At 45.5% G+C, this 20,919-nt stretch overlaps 1 protein-coding gene across 1 annotated transcript in view; it reads right to left on the reverse strand.

Moving 5' to 3' along the window:
- Positions 1–2,933: 2,933 nt before the first annotated feature.
- Positions 2,934–20,919, reverse strand: part of PLCB3 (phospholipase C beta 3) — a 104,478-nt gene continuing 86,492 nt past the window's right edge. The window contains exons 23-33 of the mRNA XM_069738792.1: positions 17,078–17,182; positions 16,774–16,862; positions 15,246–15,357; positions 13,337–13,375; positions 13,049–13,250; positions 12,789–12,921; positions 12,619–12,695; positions 10,693–10,782; positions 10,532–10,589; positions 3,710–3,796; positions 2,934–3,617 (exon numbers count right to left, since the gene is read on the reverse strand). Coding sequence (XP_069594893.1) covers positions 3,387–3,617; positions 3,710–3,796; positions 10,532–10,589; positions 10,693–10,782; positions 12,619–12,695; positions 12,789–12,921; positions 13,049–13,250; positions 13,337–13,375; positions 15,246–15,357; positions 16,774–16,862; positions 17,078–17,182 — 1,223 coding nt within the window. The 3' untranslated portion in view covers positions 2,934–3,386. The remainder of the gene's footprint in view (positions 3,618–3,709; positions 3,797–10,531; positions 10,590–10,692; positions 10,783–12,618; positions 12,696–12,788; positions 12,922–13,048; positions 13,251–13,336; positions 13,376–15,245; positions 15,358–16,773; positions 16,863–17,077; positions 17,183–20,919) is intronic.

Below are 20,919 nucleotides of genomic sequence, written 5' to 3' on the forward strand. Positions count from 1 at the left end.
TCTTCAGCAAAACCTGATCTCTTTTGGTAAAAAAAAAAAAAACTGCAGTAAAAAAGCATGTTTTTTCTCGCATTTTTTTATGCTTTTTTTTGCGGCTCTTTTGACATAGATTTGTCTCTTGTGCATGCTGTAGTGCATCAGTAGCACACTTATGCAGTGATGAGGCAGTTACCCAGCAAAGTTCCAAACAAAAGTCTCTTTAATGCGTTCACTTCACAGCATTAATGTCCAACTCGTATAAACACAGCACACGATATCCTCCGGATCGCAGCACATATCCTCTGGATTACAGTCACAAAACACGCCAGTCTACCTCTGACTAGTTACCGTGGGTGACTGCACTGCTGTGTTAATGTCTCTTTTCTCACAGCATTACACAGTACACGATATCATCCGGATCGCAGCTGGGAAACATATCCTCCAGTTCAGTCACTAAACATGCCAGTCCTCCTTTGGGCACAGGACAGTCTACCTCGGGTTCACCGCCGGGCGCAAGACAGTTCACCTCCGAGACCAGTTATTATGGGCGACTGCACACCTGGCTGCTTGGCTCCGTTTGCCTGTTGCCTCACACAGGAGCTCTGCAGAGCCGACTGCTCTGCCCTCTAGCACACACCAGACTGACACTCAACCTGATACGCTCAAACCCTTTACTGCAGGAATTTTAACTGGGCCTGGAATGAAACAGACTGCACGACTACCATACTGCAGTCTTTTTCCAAACCCAAAAACCCCAGAGCAGGTTTTCCCAACTAACATGCCCAAGACTAACACTTAGGCTGCCGTCACACTAGCAGTATTTGGTCAGTATTTTACATCAGTATTTGTAGCCAAAACCAGAAGTGGAACAATCAGAGGACAAGTATAATAGAAACATATTCACCACTTCTGTATTTATCACCCACTCCTGGTTTTGGCTTGCAAATACTGATGTAAAATACTGACCAAGTACTGCTAGTGTGATGGCAGCCTTGTTTATAGTCTACATTGCAATCACAGCTACGCCTGTGACTGCAATGCACTCTCATGGCCTCCATATGCCTCCGTGAATATCCAGGGGAGAATACACAGCGAACCCTACCTGTGACACCGGTCACTGCCTCACAATGCTGATGAAGCTTAGTGTTGAAAAAAAATCCTATTCTATAGCCCCTTAGTGACAGAGCCAATTTTTTAAAATCTGACCAGTGTCCCTTTATGTGGCAATAACTCTGGAACGCTTCTACAAATTCCAGTGATTTTGAGACTTTTTTCGTGACACATTATACTTTATGATAATGGTAAATTTAGGTTGATATGTTTTGTGTTTATTTATAAAAAATATCAGAAATTTTAGAAAAATGTTAAAAAATTAGCAATTGTGAGACTTTGAATGATTATCCCTTTAATCCAGATGGTCATACCACAGCAAAACATTAATAAATAACATTTCCCACATGTCTGCTTTACATCAACACCATTTGTAAAATGTTCTTTTATTTTGTTAGCATTTTAGGAGGTTTAAAAGTGTAGCAGTAATTTTTCATTTTTTCAAGGAAATTTACAAAATGTATTTTTTTAGGGACTTATCCATGTTTGAAGTGACTTTAGGGATCCCATATTTTGGGAAACCCCCAAAAGTTATACAATTTTTAAAACAGCACCCCCTGACATATTGAAAACTGCAGTCAGATAGTTTATTAACCCTTCAGGTGATGTTCAAGAATGAATGCAAAGGTGCATGACAGAAATTAAAATGTGTATTTTTACCACCTAAATGCCGCTAACTTCTGAACAGGTTACAACAGCCGTCAGACTCTACGGCCGCTATTTGGCCGTGAATTGCCATGGCAAATATCAGGACCACACAATCATGATCTGAGGGCACTGATTGGGATAAAGAGGAAGCCCCACACTCTGTTAACCATTTATATAATGTAGTCACTATTGACAGCAGCGTCTAAGGGGTTAAACAGATTTGGACGGCGCAAACACTGATCGTGGCTGATGCAGCAAGTTGTCAGCTATAGTGTACAGTGGACAGCCGACAGCTGCTGGATTGTCACCTGTATGGGGATACTATGCTCTTATATCTCGGGTCAGTTAAAAGACGTATTGGCTGTCATTAAGGAGATAGAATCAGGTTTTGGCACAAAAATCCACAGCAAAACGTGATACCTGTGTTTTTGGTGCGTTTTTATAGCATTTTTCACCACCCGTTCAAGTAAATGGGTGAAAAACGCTGAAAATACATTGAAAAATGCTGAAAAAAATGACATGCTCTATTGTCCAAAAAAACATGCACAGCATAAAATACTGATCACAAAGAAACCAACAAATGTGCATGCAATTTCTGAAATCTCACAGGCTTTGCTGGTACTGTAATACACAGCTGAACATTTGCATAAAAAACTGCTGAAAAACCGCCTAGTATGAACTGCAGGGAGTTTGTACGTTCTCCCAGTGTTTGCCTGGGTTTCCTCCAGGTTTTCCAAAGGCATACTCTATATGTATATTGTGATAATAATGCTTATAAAAGCGCTGGAGAATATGATGGCGCTATATAAGCGAGTAAAATAAATACATCAGTGTGCTTTCTATTGGATTGATACTTCTGGTTCTCATTTGACTACTCTTCGGGATTAACTTTGCTCTGCCTAGGACCTCAGATTTGCTTGTCCTAGATTCTGACAGACTGCCTTTTGAACTCCGATTCTGACATTTTCTAGTCATTCTATGGTTTTGACCCCGCTCCTTTCGGGTTACTCTTTTTAGCTCCGCCAATTACAGTATAACCTGTAGACTGAATCTGTTGCCCACAAAGCACAGTCCAGATCCCAATATCGAGGTTAAAGGGATTAAATCCAAGGTGGTTTGAGCCAAATCTGACTGCCTTTTGAACGCTTCCAGATCCAGTGCGATAGAGCTGTTTAATAACACAAGAGTAACGCAGGTTGATTTATGACCATTTTAATAGAGAAATAAAATGTGTGTAAAAAATACATAAAATGGCTTAAGACTGTGCCAGACTCGCGCTCTCCATACATCACACAGCACAAGCACACACTGTGTCGCACACACTCACACATAGTAATGCACAAGCAGTGTCATTCACGCATCATCTGCTTCCGATAAAATCTGTGACTATATAATAAATTCTTTCCAGGAGGATTATGGCCATTCATATTGTAAAGTTTGATGTCTGAATTTATCCACAGATGTCTTATTGTGTTTTATACGGGTCCATTGATGTCCGTTTGGTCTCCATTCGTAGCGTTGTCGTCATAAAATCTGAGAATACTATATTAGTGAATATAAATTCTTCTTTTTTTAAAAAAAAAGGGGTGATCATCTGTATACATATATATAATATATAAAAGTTCTTTAAAGTTCTAGACTTTTGGGGGTCAGAGTCGAGTAGCTTCATCTTCTGAGTCCTCGGGGGTGGGTAAACAATCTTCTTCAAGAAGTTCTGACCCCCAGGCCCTTGTGATAGAAGGAGGGGTACTCTGCGTGGAAGAAGGGGGTTCGGAGCCGCTTTCACCCTTGCTGCCTCCATCATCTTGCAGGTATCTTCGCACTTCTTGAGGGAGCTGACGTAACTCCGCTTGGCATTCTTCTTCCAACTGTGCCATCATCTAGAAGAAAGGCAGAGGACGGATTAGGAGAACGGGGACGGATAGAGGAGGCGACGCTGCCTGCCTGCTGTTCTGTACGGCCCGGGACTGACCTTTGGTTCCTCATCCTTTATCCTCTGCAGCGTTTCTTGGTGAGCAGCAAGCAACTTTTCTAGACGCTTGTTTTGTGCTTCTTCTAACTGCAAGAAAAGGACATTTGTAAAGACGGCTGTCAGCAAGAAAGTCTGATCTAACAAACATTTGTACACGGTGTTACATGGCACCGCTGCGTTGAATGGATACCGCCAGCCGAAAAATATTCCTTTATTGCAGTAAAACACTTGCTACTAGCCGGTTCCTATTAATCTTGGCTGGAATCAATTCCTAAACTGTTATAATACACTTACATTTGTGATCGTCTGCTAACGGCTAGTGAGATGTGTTCTCAGGTCTCAGCGTCTGCACCCGTGTTTGGGATGAGGGTAACAGTGCCACGTTCACAGATATTAACACTTAACACTATATGGACAAAAGTGTGGTTTTTCATTCAGCCCCATTGCCCCTGTTGTGTAACATCCGGCCACACTGCCCCTGGTGTATAACATCCGACCACACTGCCCCTGGTGTATAACATCCGGCCACACTGCTTCCCCCCGGTGTATAACATCCGGCCACACTGCCCCTGGTGTATAACATCTGGCCACATTGCCCCTGCTGTGTAACATCCAGCCACACTGCTTCCCCCCGGTGTATAACATCCAGCCACACTGCCCCTCGGTATAACATCCGACCACACTGCCCCTGGTGTATAACATCTGGCCACATTGCCCCTGGTGTATAACATCCGGCCACATTGCCCCTGGTGTATAACATCCGGCCACATTGCCCCCGGTGTATAACATCCGGCCACACCGCCCCCGGTGTATAACATCCGGCCACACCGCCCCTGGTGTATAACATCTGGCCACACTGCCCCTGGTGTATAACATCCGGCCACATTGCCCCCGGTGTATAACATCCGGCCACACTGCCCCCGGTGTATAACATCCGGCCACACTGCCCCTGGTATATAACATCCGGCCACACTGCCCCCGGTGTATAACATCCGGCCACACTGCCCCTGGTGTATAACATCCGGCCACACTGCCCCTGGTGTATAACATCTGGCCACATTGCCCCTGGTGTATAACATCCGGCCACACTGCCCCTGGTGTATAACATCTGGCCACACTGCCCCTGGTGTATAACATCCGGCCACATTGCCCCGGGGTACAATATCTGGCCCCCTGCTATGCGGCCTCCCACAATTAACATGTGACAATGGCTGGTGGTAAAGCGCTCACTCAGATCAGTGCGGCCTAGTGTGGAGCCACCGATGTAATAAGTCCGTTCCTGACACTTCATCCTTCCCCCATCACCTGTGAGTGATATTATTGAGAAGTGGAAGGAACCGCAGCAACTCAGCCACGAAGTGAAGATCTATTACAGAGCGGGGTCACCGAGTGCTGAGGAGCAGAGGGCAGAAGAGTCACCAACACTCTGCTGACTCCATAACTGCACAGTGCTGACATCCTGTGGTATAACATCAGCACGAACACTGCGCCCCCACCAGGAGCTGCATGGTCGAGCAGCTGCATGCAGCCTTACATCACCAAGCACAATGCTGAGCGTCAGATGGAGAGGTGTAAAATTGTCATTAGACTCTGTAGAACTGGAGGAAAAGGCATTTTGGCCATGTTCTCTTCCTCATGGCTGTGCCTAGTGCACAAGGTCCATAAAGACGTGATGGGGGAGTTTGGTGTGGAAAAACATGAGTGGCGCACTCGGCCCAGACGTCAACCCCATCTAACAGATTGTAAATGAACTAGAATATAGATTGTGAGTCTGGCCTCTCCTCTAACATTAATGTCTGATCTCACAATTACTCTTCTGAATGAAGGGGTAAAAATTCCCACAAACACCAAAATCTTGTAGAAAACCTTCTCAGACGACTGAAAGTGGTTATATCAGCAAAGGGACCAAATCCATGTTAGTACCCGTGACTTTAGAATGGGAGGTCATTAAAGGTCCTGTAGGTGCAATGTGGAAGTGTCCCACATTGCCTCTCCCTTCTCCCCATCTGCTTCTCACCTTTTATCTCTATCCTCCTCTTTCGGCCTCTCGCAGCATACTAACTCTCCAACACATGAAGATGGAAACTCCCTTGACTTGGTCTTCTCCCGGCTTTGCTCAGTGGATGATTTCACAAACTCCCCTCTCCCGCTCTCTGACCACAACCTTCTATCATTCTCTATCAAGAACTGCCATCCCTCTCAGGTCACCCCCACTTTCCACACTTATAGAAACATACAGGCCATTAACACCCAGAAACTTATGAAGAACTTGCAGTCCTCATTGGCCCCAATCTTCTCCATCTCATGTCCTGATTCTGCTCTGAAGCATTACAATGAAACCCTGCAAAGTGCTCTGGATGAAGCTGCTCCTCCTATACATAAAACAACTCGGCACAGACGGCAACAACCGTGGCACACGCTGCAAACACGTTTCCTGCAGCGGTGCTCCAGGTGCGCAGAACGTCTGTGGAGAAAATCTACCCGAAGATTTCATCCATTATAAGTTCATGCTAAAGACATACAATTCTGCCCTTCACCTCTCCAAACAAACCCATTTTAACACCCTCATCACTTCCCTGTCCAATAACCCTAAACGTCTCTTTGACACGTTCCAGTCCCTACTCAACCCAAGAGAGCAGGCCCCAACCACGGATCTCCGTGCTGATGATCTGGCCAATTACTTCAAAGAAAAAATTGACCACATTCGACAGGAAATCATCTCCCAATCTCTTCATACCATGCACTGTCCTCCCTCCCCCACTGCATCTAGTTCACTCTCTGACTTTGAAGCAGTTACAGAAGAAGTAAGCAGGCTCCTTGCATCTTCTCGCCCGACCACTTGCACCAGTGACCCCATTCCGTCACATCTCCTCCAGTCCCTTTCCCCAGCTGTCACCTCTCACCTAACAAAAATATTCAACCTTTCCCTCACTTCCGGTATTTTTCCCTCCTCATTTAAGCATGCCATCATACATCCATTACTTAAAAAACCATCCCTCGATCAAAACTGTGCCGCTAATTATAGACCTGTCTCTAATCTTCCCTTCATCTCTAAACTCCTTGAGCGCCTGGTCCACTCCCGTCTTACCCGCTATCTCTCAGATAACTCTCTTCTCGACCCTCTTCAATCTGGCTTCCGCTCATTACACTCTACTGAAACTGCCCTCACTAAAGTCTCTAATGACCTACTAACAGCTAAATCTAATGGTCACTACTCCATGCGAATTCTCTTGGATCTCTCCGCAGCATTCGATACTGTGGACCATCAGCTCCTCCTCACTATGCTCCGCTCCATCGGCCTCAAGGACACCGTTCTCTCCTGGTTCTCCTCCTATCTCTCTGACCGATACTTCACTGTATGTTTTGCTGGTTCCTCCTCCTCTCACCTTCCCCTTACTGTTGGGGTTCCTCAAGGATCAGTCCTAGGCCCCCTCCTCTTCTCTCTGTATACTGCCCCTATTGGACAAACAATCAGTAGATTTGGTTTCCAGTTCCATCTCTATGCTGATGACACCCAATTATACACTTCTTCTCCTGTTGTCACGCCGACCTTTTTAGAAAACACCAGGGATTGTCTTACCGCTGTCTCTAACATCATGTCCTCCCTCTATCTGAAACTGAACCTGTCAAAAACTGAACTCCTCGTGTTCTCTCCCTCTACTAACCTACCTTTGCCTGACATTGCCATCTCCGTGTGCGGTTCCACCATTACTCCAAAGCAACATGCCCGCTGCCTTGGGGTCATCCTTGATTCTGACCTTTCATTCACCCCCCACATTCGATCACTGGCTCGCTCTTCTTATCTGCACCTCAAAAACATTTCTAGAATTCGCCCTTTTCTTACTTTCGACTCTGCAAAAACTCTGACTGTTTCACTTATTCATTCTCGTCTGGACTATTGTAACTCTCTACTAATCGGCCTCCCTCTTACCAAACTCTCCCCGCTCCAATCTGTCCTGAATGCTGCTGCCAGGATCATATTCCTCACCAACCGTTACACCGATGCCTCTACCTTGTGCCAGTCATTACACTGGTTACCCATCCACTCCAGAATCCAGTACAAAACTACTACCCTCATCCACAAAGCACTCCATGGCTCAGCACCACACTACGATTAATCCCCACAGTTTTAAGCGTACCCTAAAAACTCATTTGTTCAGACTGGCCTACCGCCTCAACGCATTAACCTAACGATCCCTGTGTGGCCCATACAAAAAAAAAAAACCAGGTTCCTCGCATTATGTTCTCATTCACTTCATGCAGTTAATAGCCCTATGTGTCTGTACTGCTACATACTTAGGCAGTTAGGCTACGTTCACATTAGCGTTGCGCCGCCCTGCGTCGGCGACGCAACGCGCGACGCGCGGAAAAACGCGCGCAAACGCGCGCAAAAACGCGCGCGTTTTGCGACGCGTGCGTCGTTTTTGACGAAAATCGGACGCACAGAAAATGCAACTTGTTGCATTTTCTTGCGTCCGACGCTAGCGTCGGAAACGACGCACGTGGCGAAAAACGCCACCCAAAAAACGCACGCGTCCCCTATGTTAAACATAGGGGCGCGTCGCCGCTGCGTCGCCGACGCAACAGCGGCGCAACGCTAATGTGAACGTAGCCTTAACTGGTTCATGCAGCTTTACATGAACACCCGAGCCTTACACTATGGCCGGTCCGAATAACTATAGCAATTGTTACCATCCACCTCTCGTGTCTCCTCTTTTCCTCATAGATTGTAAGCTTGGCCCTCATTCCTCCTGGTATCTGTTTTGAACTGTATTTCTGTTATGCTGTAATGTCTATTGTCTGTACAAGTCCCCTCTATAATTTGTAAAGCACTGCGGAATATGTTGGCGCTATATAAATAAAAATTATTATTATTATAATACTTTTATCCTTATAGTGTAGCTTTCTCACACAACAGCCATCATGTTCTGATGGAATCAGAGTAATTTCCCAACAACTGTCTCATGTGTATGGCCAGTGCACATTTCCCACACATATGAAACGCTAATTCATAGCTCTTATGTAGTAGTCATAGTGCATAAAAGAGCAGTGAGCAAACCAGCCCCCTGATCTGTGTCTGGAGGGAAGGGGCTGTTATCAGGGGGCTGGCTTGTATAAAATAGTAATAAGCAGACCAGCCCCCTGACTGTGTCTGGAGGGAAGGGGCTGTTATCTGGGGGCTGGCTTCTATAAAATAGTAATAATGAGCAGACCAGCCCCCTGATCTGTGTCTGGAGGGAAGGGGCTGTTATCTGGGGGCTGGCTTGTATAAAATAGTAATAATGAGCAGACCAGCCCCCTGATCTGTGTCTGGAGGGAAGGGGCTGTTATCAGGGGGCTGGCTTGTATAAAATAGTAATAAGCAGACCAGCCCCCTGATCTGTGTCTGGAGGGAAGGGGCTGTTATCTGGGGGCTGGCTTCTATAAAATAGTAATAATGAGCAGACCAGCCCCCTGATCTGTGTCTGGAGGGAAGGGGCTGTTATCTGGGGGCTGGCTTGTATAAAATAGTAATAATGAGCAGACCAGCCCCCTGATCTGTGTCTGGAGGGAAGGGGCTGTTATCAGGGGGCTGGCTTGTATAAAATAGTAATAATGAGCAGACCAGCCCCCTGATCTGTGTCTGGAGGGAAGGGGCTGTTATCTGGGGGCTGGCTTGTATAAAATAGTAATGAGCAGACCAGCCCCCTGATCTGTATCTGGAGGGAAGGGGCTGTTATCTGGGGGCTGGCTTGTATAAAATAGTAATGAGCAGACCAGCCCCCTGATCTGTATCTGGAGGGAAGGGGCTGTTATCAGGGGGCTGGCTTGTATAAAATAGTAATGAGCAGACCAGCCCCCTGATCTGTGTCTGGAGCTGTTATCAGGGGGCTGGCTTAATAATAATAATAATAATTTTTTTATTTATATAGCGCCAACATATTCCGCAGCACTTTACAATTAAGCGGGGACATGTACAGACAATAAATTCGGTACGAGTTAAGACAATTTAAACAGTGACATTAGGGGTGAGGTCCCTGCTCGCAAGCTTACAATCTACAAGGAAATGGGGGGACACAATAGGTGAAAAGTTTGGCTTGCATTAGTATCCAGACCAGGTCCCTTGATTTACTATTCCAGAAGGGGGAATGGAAGGGTCACTCAGCATCTCCGACACAGTAATTAGTGCTGAACAGCAATAACCTGACCATTGAAAGCGTCACTATGGATGTGAGCCTCAGTAATTGTTGAAGTTTTGTCCATGTGAATATGTTGTTTTGTTTTTTTTTTTAATCTCCCCAGAGTAACCCTTTAAACAACAGACTCAATTATTTGGCCAAATACACACTACATAGCATTTTTTAATCTCTCTGTTGCCAGGCAGCTAGGAATCCCCTACCATATATTTTCATGCCTTGCAATGATATGCTTTCTAAATATGTCCAAGAAAGCTGCCCAGTAGTTCCCACTCCAATTAAAAAATGCAGATAAGCATTAAGTAATGATAGCAATTTTAATTGATGTGAGCCTGCGAGCCGTCCATTAGTAATACCGCTGCAAAAGTCAGCAACATAGTAATAGTGTGAACACTCAAGACCAGACTGACATTCAGCAGCTGTCCCTAGTCCTGAACTACGTTGTCATTTTATCTTTAGCACTAGAGGAGTCATTAAAGTGATGAGCGAATGTGTTTGGATAGGGTGTTATCTGAGCATGCTCTGGTGCTAACAGAGTGTCTTCGGCGTGCTCGAAAAATATGTTCAAGCCCCCGCGGCTGCATGTCTCGCGGCTGTTCGACAGCTGTAACACATGCAGGGATTGTCTAACAGAATGGTCACTTACACTGCGTATGAAGTTCACCGACTCATTGATGTGACGTCTGTTGATCTCCGTCATTTCTCTGCAGGAAAAATACGATGTGATAAATGTGGGGGGCAAAGTAACAAGGAAGGTAGAATAGACATAAGACAGAGGAGGATGGGCTCTGATAGGAGCTTACTGACCCTTCTTTCTTGTGCCGGTCTTGCGTCTTCACCTTCGTGATGCTGTTATGTCTCTTTCTGTCCAGGATCTTTTGCAGTTCCTTCTTCTCTCTATAAGGAGATATATGGATAGATATCATTTAGATGATTTTTCTTTCCGGTGTCGAAAGCAAGGTCTAACATCAGACCACTTCTCTCTCCTGATGGTCACAACCTTGCACTATTTCAATTTCCAGTTTGAAGGCATTGACCCTTTGGATGGTCTGGTGTCTCTTTTTTTGGGATCTTGATTTTAGTTGCAGTATTGGAGATGTGATTCTGCGGCACTTTCTAATATATAAGTGTTTCGAGATCTAGTGCATAAAGTCCGGAGAAAAATACTGAGCTTTGTGTGGTTCCGATTGGGGAAGTCTACATTGAAAACATATTAGATAGAGAAAAGTTACTCAAAAGCATAAAAATATCAAAATGTCCTAAATTTAGTGGTAAAAAGACCATGCAACTTGCTTCAGAACCTAGTCATTAGTTGCAATATATACACTCGGTTGGTAGGAAATGTGTAAAGTGCAGTGACCCCTGATCTCACTGGAAATTAGCCAAAAGTACTATAAAAAGCTAACTGTTTAGTAGGTACGGTATACACAAAACATGAAATCCAGCAGCTCACAATAGGGGGCCAATGTCAAGCTCCAACTTGACTCATAGGAGATCCCCTAGCTAATTTGGATTAAATCTTCACCATTGTTGTTTCAAAAGGCTTAAAATTCCAGGTACACCATGATTAAGGACAGTGCCATGTCTGAAATGCCTTGTTTAATGCAGTCATCATGAACAGCTTGGCGATCCTGGCTGCTAATGAAGGGGTTTGCCACCAGATCTGTCCATCATCACCCTCTTCCAGTTGAGGAACACTGAAATTGAATGCTGAGGTTTTTTTTTTCCAATTGGAGAAAGCCAAATCGATAGGTCTGGTCCATTAGAGGTCATTTTGTATTCTGTAAAAACATCTGCACCAAGAAGAAGGTAGACATTCACAATGGTGGAAATCGATGCTGAACCTGGAAGGGGTCATATTGATGGGCGAATATTGGGTCAGACTGCTCGATGGGCAGCACACTGACCCAACGACAAACCGTGTTCTACTGTACAAGAGCTATTTTTTCCATACAGACCAATGGTCCATGTGTCAAAAAACTCCAAATCGCAGGATGTACCAGTCCGGTCCGAGTTATGGACCAAACTAATGTATATCAATAGCAGGCAGTTCATGTCCCCTCCGCTATACAGACGAGCATATGGCGCATCGTTACCAAGAAGCTCAGAGCTCTAGGAGTGGTGCATGGATTCCAGGAATGTTGGATTTGTTGGTTTGTGGACCTTGCGTCGTCCTGATGAAGGACTGCTATTGGCCATCACACGTGTTCAAGCATATGGAGCCAGGCGGATGTGACTGGATTGAGTCTTGAGATGCCCGTGTGAACCCCTGCCTACTACTGCCTCAAAATCTTGTTCTCAATATATTTGATCAAATAAAGAGAATGTGGAGAACCCCTTTAAAGAGCCATCCACCTCAAAACACCTCTTCTATTATGCAGTGTTTGAGCACCTGAAGCTAAAAGAGGGGGTCCTCAAACTTAACCTACCCCAATAATTAAAGTGATCAAAACCAGCCGATAGAACTGAATGGCCGCTCGGTACGAGACAGCAATGGGTGCCATGTAATTCTTTATTTTTCGGCAAGGAACTTGAACATTTACACAGTGGTTGCCGTGAAAATTTGGGTAAGGGTTCCCAGCTACACGAGTTCCTGTGATAAGAAACTGTTCAAGGGCTCCTGATAAAAGGCGACTTTCTCCAAACTAGAAGATCCCCCAAGATGCTTCCATGATCTATTCTCAAAATTTACGAATCTCTCTGTTAATTTCCCGGCACAAGGGCAGCACTCACTTCTCGCTAATTTCTTTTAATTTCTTGAGCTGGGCGGTATGAGAGGCTTGGGCGACATCTTGTAACTTCTGCACAGCCTTCAAGTAGGGAGTAAAGAAAAGATTTTGTTAGACCCCTGTGCCGAGTGTCTCGGTGAGATTGGAGTATTTTGGGGGGAGAGAATGGCGCACCTGTTGAAGGTGGATGTGTTTGATTTTCCTTCCCTGCTCGTGTTGTAGTTCTCGGAGCTCCACAAGGCGTCTCTGCTGCTCTCCTTGCAGATCCATCAGCTTCTTCTGCTGCTCCTCCTGCTCTGGCAAGGAACTAAAAGGGAACACGCAATTAATGGAGTCGGGTGGGCACGATAACACAACAAAGAGAGACAAACAATCGCTCCAAGAAATGGTGGTGCTACCTTCCTCAAGAAGAATGTATACTCATCTCCACTTACTCTTGTCCCGATTTAGGGCTCTTCCCAAACTTCTTGCGAATGCTTTGGAGCTGGATGAACCTGCTGTTCTGCTCCTTGCAGACAGAGGACACTTTGCGCAGGTGTTTCCGGTGCATGTGGCGCAATTCCTGGTACTGTCGACAGAGCAGCTTCACAAAGCTTTTCTGTAACTTCAGCTCCTCTAAGGATGGAGCTTTCACATCTAAGAGCAGAAGGCAACGTCCATAACCAATAAAGCCTTCCTGACATGAGAGCAGAAGCAAGAAATGACTGCGCGTCCTCCATTACCTGTTAGTATACTTGCTATCAGGTCATCTCGTTGCTGAGCTGCGGAGAAAAAAAAAGAGATTTATTCTAAGCATGTCAATGAAACAAAGGGGGGTGAGCCAAACTGAAGTGGTGGTGCCGGAGCTGTATGTGGCACATCGAGGGACCTTTCATAATCAAACTATATTAGTAAGTTGTATTAATTTAATTTTGGAAACACCTATAGGGCGACTTAAGGTGCATTTAGATGTGCCGATTTCAGGCCGTCAGTGCACCTCGATGACTACAGATTGACTAAATAACACGTAGGTCGGCACTCGTTTACTGGCGACAGAATGATCCCTAATACGACAGCTCTGTCCCCGTACAGAATCCTACAATATAATTACTGCTGGCGTAAACTATCTGATCATCCGATGATAAATTAGCAGACAATCAGGAACGAGCGTTCATATAAAACGCTTGTTTGCCATTTATCCACTTGTCTAAGGGCACTGTCATTCGTCTGCATACTCAATTTCAAAAGGACCTGTCACCAGGTCAAAAATGGACAGTTTTTGCTCTGATTTCATTCCCGCTGCTCCTTTGAGAGGTTAGTTTTTCAAGTCTGTCATACGGTTGTAGAGATATGGGTCTTTTTATTTTGTGGTTCTTTTTTATGGCGTTTACTAAGAGGTGTGTGCCTCACGGGATCCTCGGGGGCGTGTCTTTAGGCTGCTCTGCATTATTACCCCGTGAACCACGCCCCCTTTATAAACGCCATCAAAACAAAAAAAAGGCTCATATCTCTGGAACTGTATGGCGGAATTAAACAGTAACAAAAATGTAATACTCAGGGGAACAGTGGGAATAAAAGAAGAGCAAAAACTGAACACTTTTGACCTGGTGATAGAACCTCTTTGTATAATTAAATTGTACATATTTCCTTATTCCCTGCATCATGTCAAACTACCAAAAATATTAGGGTCAAACAGGGGCACCAGACTTAAGCCATCTTTGCATGGCTCGTTATGCACTTTTACCGTCTTTGCATGGCTCGTTATGCACTTTTACCGTCTTTGCATGGCTCGTTTTGCACTTTTACCGTCTTTGTATGGCTCGTTATGCACTTTTACAGTCTTTGCATGGCTCGTTATGCACTTTTACCCCTCCTTCCCACTCAATATGAAAACCCTGCTTTTGCAGACACTCCAGATCTTTTAAGCTTTATAATTAGTTGTTGCAATTAGCTAGTTATTATTATTTTTAGACATCTAACATTTCTATAAAGTCAGCAAATGTTTTGGGTTTTTTTCTCAACTACCGGTAACTTTGCATGCTTCATAGACGAACTATTGAGTGAACGTCCAGGGGGACATCCGGGGGGCAAACCAACGACTATCCTTATAATACAACCAATAGTTGTATCTTATATGTATACAAATCGATATATCTGTGCTATGTGAATTTATGGAAGAAACCAGGCTTTGTACATAGAGGACTATCGAATATTCACCGACTGTTACGAATGATGAAATAATTTAATGGTAAACTCGCTGTCCCTCGCAGCTGCCCGCAGACATAAGGCAGCTGGCGGTCTAGCTGTCAGCAGTAATCGCCCCGGATTTCTCCAGTAACACACTGTACTGCACGCGTTTCGCTCAGCAGAATGTATTAATTCCTATTAAGTAGCGGAGCGGACACATAGATCTGCCACCACTTATCTCATTGAATCAACTTACTAAACATTTAACATGGCTGATTTGTTCTCCCTGATGGGATTTGGTTGCCTGCAAGCAAACTACATTTGTTATTTCCAGCTGAAAACGAATAAATTGGGTGTCATTAATGCTGATGCCTATGGGGGGACAATCATTATAAATAACAGAAGATACAGACATGGCGGTACCGCCCGAGGCACCGTCTCTCATCTCCCATGTATAATCCATACCAGGGGGTGGTACTGGCGTGATGGAGGGCTTCTTGTCACACGGGCTCCTGTTGGAAGAATCGCACGTTGTGTTTGGCTTTTTTCTATCTTGCGGTTTTTCATTGTTGTTGAGCTGCGATTGAGCGGAAGAAGGACAAACATTGGTCAATGCCAGCACAGGTTACACATCGAAGCTCACTGGCAGGTACGGGGAAGTCGGAGAAGGTTAGACAATCAGTGTAGAATTTGACTGATCCAGTCCCCCAGACTTAAAGGGGTTGTTCAGTGGAAACCTATCTGCAGGAGAAGTGATAACTTGTAGACCAGTGAGGGTCCGGCCACTTGGACCCGCAACGATAGTCACAATAGGACATTTTTATCACTATTAGAACGGAGCGCACACTCGACCACCGCTTCAGCCATTCCCTATGGGGCTACCGAGTACTGTGCTCCATTTTAACCAACAGCCTCTTAGGGAATGAATGGCATCCAAATTGCTGGGACCCTCATCAAGCAGCAGAATAGGTCACTTTTAGCCCCTACAGAATGCACATGCTCGACCACCCCTCCATTCATTCCCTGTGGGCTTGCGCTCGTTTTTTTTTTTCCGGCAGTTTCTGAGAGTGAATGGAGCAAGATGAGTCTGTTGCACCATTTTGTAACGGCGATAAGAGTGTCTCGTTGGGGATAACATTACCCCTTAGACTCCATTCATAGGCCTCTCACCTAGCCAAATCAGATCTCATGCTTTGCACTGAGGTAGGGCAACACCTCGAAAACACGTGTCTGCGAATTGAGCTTCTGGTTTGGCTTTTAGCCTAAGACATGTGGCAAGGCTCGTCAAGGAAAACCAAAAAACTGAGCGGGACTATAAGCTGGCATACGTGCAGAGTGTAAGAGCACGTTCACACTGTGGCCATTTCACAAACCAAACCCAAGAAAAAACAAAACAAAAATGAGCATATACCCTACAGCAAGTAAACAGTAATAATACATGTAAATAACAGTGTACTTATTAAACGCTATTTTGATCACACAGCTATATAAGCCATCCCACCGTGACAAGGTGTACCCATTGAGACTGTCCCGACGGGCACACCTTGACGTGGTGGGATTTCTTATATGGCTATTTTGATCACAGTAGAGTTAACGAAGTACCCCATATTATTTACAAGTGCTATTACTATAACTTGCTGTAAGGTATATTGCTCATTTTTCCTTTTTTGGGGGGGTTAAAGCTCATTAAGGGGTCGATATTGACTTTTAGGATTGCTACTTCCAATAGGTGGCGCTAGAGTTCAAGTCCTCGTCCTCTCTGAAGAGACAATTTTCATCATTGGGAATAAAAATGCCCCTGTCTGCTTGTTGGTGCAGGTCCTTGGGGGTCAAACCATCGCCAATCAGCAAGTTATCAGCCATCTAGCGGAAAGGCAATATATACTGTATATATTTTTTTTTTTTCAAGCTGGACGATCCCATTAATGAACTTGTAATCAATCATTATTTCCTTCTGATACCCCTCACGTGTGAATGTCGCTGCGCACTGTACCTCGCTTTCTCCAATCAGAGCCGCAAGCCTCTTTGCCCTCTCGTCCAGGCTGACATGTTGGATGGGGTTAATCAGCGCTCTGATGTACTCTACAGCGGATGAAGTTAGCAGTCAGCATTATATGGCATAGAAATTAACGATCAATTAAAAACCATCAGCAAACAACAGGTTAAAATAAAACCTAATTACAAATGCGGTGACAGAAGGTAAAAGGGCGATGATTTTTTTTCCCACCCAGAATGGTAAATTGGGAACGATAAGAGACATGTTACAATAATCGCAGATGGAATCCGTCATCACTGACCTTGGTGATCATCAGGGATGTAATCATTGGCTTCGGTGTATACGAGAAGAGCCGGGAGACACAGAGGCTGATTAATCTCATTCCTGAGACAGATGTAGTGATAACCTGGTAAGAAAAGGAAGGATCGATCACACGATTATCCATATCTCGCTGAGAACACCGGCTAAGCTTCAGGGGCCTTTCCAAACATGAGCGCCGATCGAGGACGCAACGAGGGCGCAACGAGGGCCAGATGTTCCAAGGACAAACAAGAATCCAATTTAATTTTTTCAATATTTTATTACAATATATATTTTGTCTTTCCTCCAGTCTCGCCTGTAGAGACCAGTTTACTGGAGATAGATCATGTTTAGGCCACTGTAAAAAAAAAATACGATCCGTGACCAGATCTTCGCCGATGTTTACAATGGACGATGGTTGAGAACTTGCCTCGTTATACCATCTCCCTTTAAGTTTTGCTCCTTATTAATTCATATGGTTTTGACTATGGCCAGTTTATTTAGGGGTGAATGGTCTGGAAACTTTTTTTGGCTTTTATCCACATTGGTGGAAAAGTAGAAGAAGCAACACAAAACAGATCTACGTAGGAGGTGTCAGGACAAAATGTTTGGTGCATGAAAAACATTGAACAACTAGGAAAAATAAAACAGGACTTGGAAGAACGTGCTCCGGACGCCGGACAAGTCAAGAAGAAGCCACGGCAGCCATGTTTAGTGTAAACCAAAGGCCGAATTTCACCAGAAGCACCCAATACTAACTCTAACTCATGTTGAAACAAATGGTATGGTGTAGGGTTGCGTTTTGGCAAAACAGGATTTGGGAGGGGGGCGTGGCCTGAACGTCCATGTGAGCGGACGTGTGACAGAGCACTCCCGCTGCTAACGCTCAATTTATCCTTATAAGCCGCAGCTGAGCGGCGATTCAAGGCGCTTACCGGCTGCAGGAGAGTCCCGGGAGTGCGGCGGTGTATAGAGGCGGCCCCGAGGTCAATGAGTATGACCAGGAGAAGGCAAAGAGATGCAGGAGCCGGCGAGGCTGGGATCAGCCAAGATGGCGCCGACGCCAGAGAGAAGGCGGAGAAGGACAACGCGGCATGCCAGAAGAGAATGGCGGCGGCGGCAAAGCTCCAGCAGTTTGCTAGAGTGGAGGCCGCAGGGAACTCAGGAAAAGCAGAGGAGGACGCCGGAGCAGACACAGACACAGAAGGAGAGGAGGAAAGCCCAGCAGAGGAGCAGGAGGTACAACAGGGGAGCAGGGATGGTGACATGGCGGTGGTAGTAGGGGGATCTGAAGATAAGGAGTCAGGAGCAGAGCCCACCCTTAGAGATGTCTTTGCATTGGTATCATCATGCAAGCAATCCCTGACCCAGCAGATACAGGAGGTCAAGGGGGATACAGCCCAGATAAATGCAGCCCTGCAGAAGATTGACAAACGTGTGGGGGCTGTGGAGGAAAGAGTGAGCACGGCAGAAGACCATATAGTGCAGCTGCAGAAAGCGGAGAGGAAGTTTACTCAGGCAATATCGGAGCTGGCTGCAAAAAATGAGGATCTGGAGAATAGGTCCAGAAGAAATAACATTCGTATAGTGGGTGTCCCTGAAAAAACTGAGGGGAGGAATCCCACGGAGTATATTGAAATCTGGCTCCTTGAGACTTTTGGTGATGCAGCACTGACAAAAGTATTTGCGGTAGAAAGAGCCCACAGGGTCCCACCGAAACCACCTGTTCCTGGAGCAAGTCCCCGTACCATGCTTGCCAAAATCCTAAACTACAGAGATAGAGACATTATCCTGAGGAAGGCTAGAGACATGACGGATCTGACAATTGGAGGTCAAAGAGTTGCTATTTACCCTGACTATTCCGCCCTGGTACAGAAACAGCGGATGATGTTCACGGGTATCAAGAGACGGCTGAGAGAACTGGGAGTGCAATACTCCATGATGTTTCCGGCACGACTGAGAGTGGTAGCGCTGGATAAGATTCATTTTTTCCAGACGCCGGAGGACGCTACCCAGTGGATAGATCTTAACGCTAAAAAGCTTAAAGGGAAAGGAGATTGAAAATGTGGGGTGGGTTAGTCGGGAGGTATTTTAATTCTTGCAAAAAGGAGAAAAAGAGTTTGACTGACAGTACATTGATAATTGAAATGTGCAGGTTGGAGGGTGGAGCTGGGTATTATTCAGGGAATGCACTGGGAGTGCTGATGCGGCGGAGAAGTACGAGGAAGGAAGGGTGTGCAGAGTACTAAAAGTTTATTTAGTTTCTTGTAGTTGTAATGTAATACAGGTTGAATTATATTGTTCTTCTAAGACTTGCGCCGAAGGGTGGGGAGGGAAGTTAGACAGCTCAGAAACGGGAGTAACGACATAATTAAAGATGATGAGTCATATAATAGGGGACCGCTTTAAGATATTAAGTTGGAATGTGAGAGGTCTGGCGGATAAGTCAAGAAGAGCTGCGAGCTTGCAGTATGCGAAGGATCAGCGGGCTTCTATGATATGCTTGTTAGAGACGCACTTGATACAGGAGAAAGTGGATGTACTGAATAGACGATGGATACAGAAGGGGTATCACTCTACCTTTTCGACGTACTCAAGAGGGGTGTCAGTATTGGTGCCGATGGGAGTGCAGTATGAAGAGGTGAAAGTATGCGTGGATGCTGAGGGTCAGTATGTGGTGATACAATGTATATTGTATGGAGTGAGATTGTGTGTTGCGGCAATGTATATTCCACCTCCATATTCAAGTAAGAAGATCAGGGAGGTGTTGGAGAAGGTGGAACGATGGGAACCACTACCACTCTTAATTATTGGGGATTTGAACAATATCTGTGACGACTTTTGGGATAAAAATAAGAACACCCAGAACAGGTCGGAGGGGCACACTACAACATTTGGTACCTATGTGCGTGAAATAGGCATGATTGATTTATGGAGAGTTAGACATGTTGGGGAGAGAGGGTACTCGTGCTACTCGCCGGCTCATGCTATGCTATCCAGAATTGATATGGCGCTGGGTAACCGCCTGTTGGATACAATGGTGGGAGAGGTGCGTTATCTGTCGAGGGCCCTTTCGGATCACAGTCCAATTGAGGTGGAGGTCAGGTTGTTGGGGACACGGACCGCAAGTGGGAGAGAATGGAAGATCCATCCTAACTGGTTACAGAGTGTTGACTTAGACGGTATAGGGAAGGAGGTGACGGAATTCTTTGCTTTAAATGATGGGAGTGCAGATGCTTTAACTGTTTGGGATGCAATGAAAGCGTACCTGAGAGGGTTACTATTTAGAGACATTAGTAGGTGTAAGAGGAGGACAAGGGAGGCGGAGAGGGTGGCGATGGAGGAGCTGAAAGCCGCAGAGGATGAGATGGTAGTGCTGGGGACTTCCGAAGCAGAGAAAAAGTTGAGAACAGCGCAAAATTGTATGGAAAAGATTCTGCTGGGAAAAGCTGAAAGGAAGCGGGAGTTTCAGAGGGTGACTTATTTTCAGGAGGGAGAAACAGTGGGTCACATGCTATCGGTGGTAGTCGCGGCTCAGCGTAGTACCTCGTATGTGCACTCGTTGGTTTCAGATGGGGGGAGCAGGGTATCTGAAACACCTGAAATTATAAAGGTCTTTGCGGACTTCTACGCGGACTTATATTCCTCCAGGGTCAATGAGTCAGCCGGAGATACGGAGACTTTCCTTGAGAGTCTGGGTCTTCCGAAATTGAGTGAGGAGGATAGGGTGAGCCTAGATGCCCCTATCACCGAGGAGGAACTGAGTCGGGCGCTGAAGTCTATGGCCAACGGGAAGGCACCTGGGGTTGATGGGTTACCAGCTGAAATCTATAAAAGTTTGGA

Source organism: Ranitomeya imitator, chromosome 9, assembly GCF_032444005.1.
Source record: "Ranitomeya imitator isolate aRanImi1 chromosome 9, aRanImi1.pri, whole genome shotgun sequence".
Taxonomy (NCBI): Eukaryota; Metazoa; Chordata; class Amphibia; order Anura; family Dendrobatidae; genus Ranitomeya; species Ranitomeya imitator.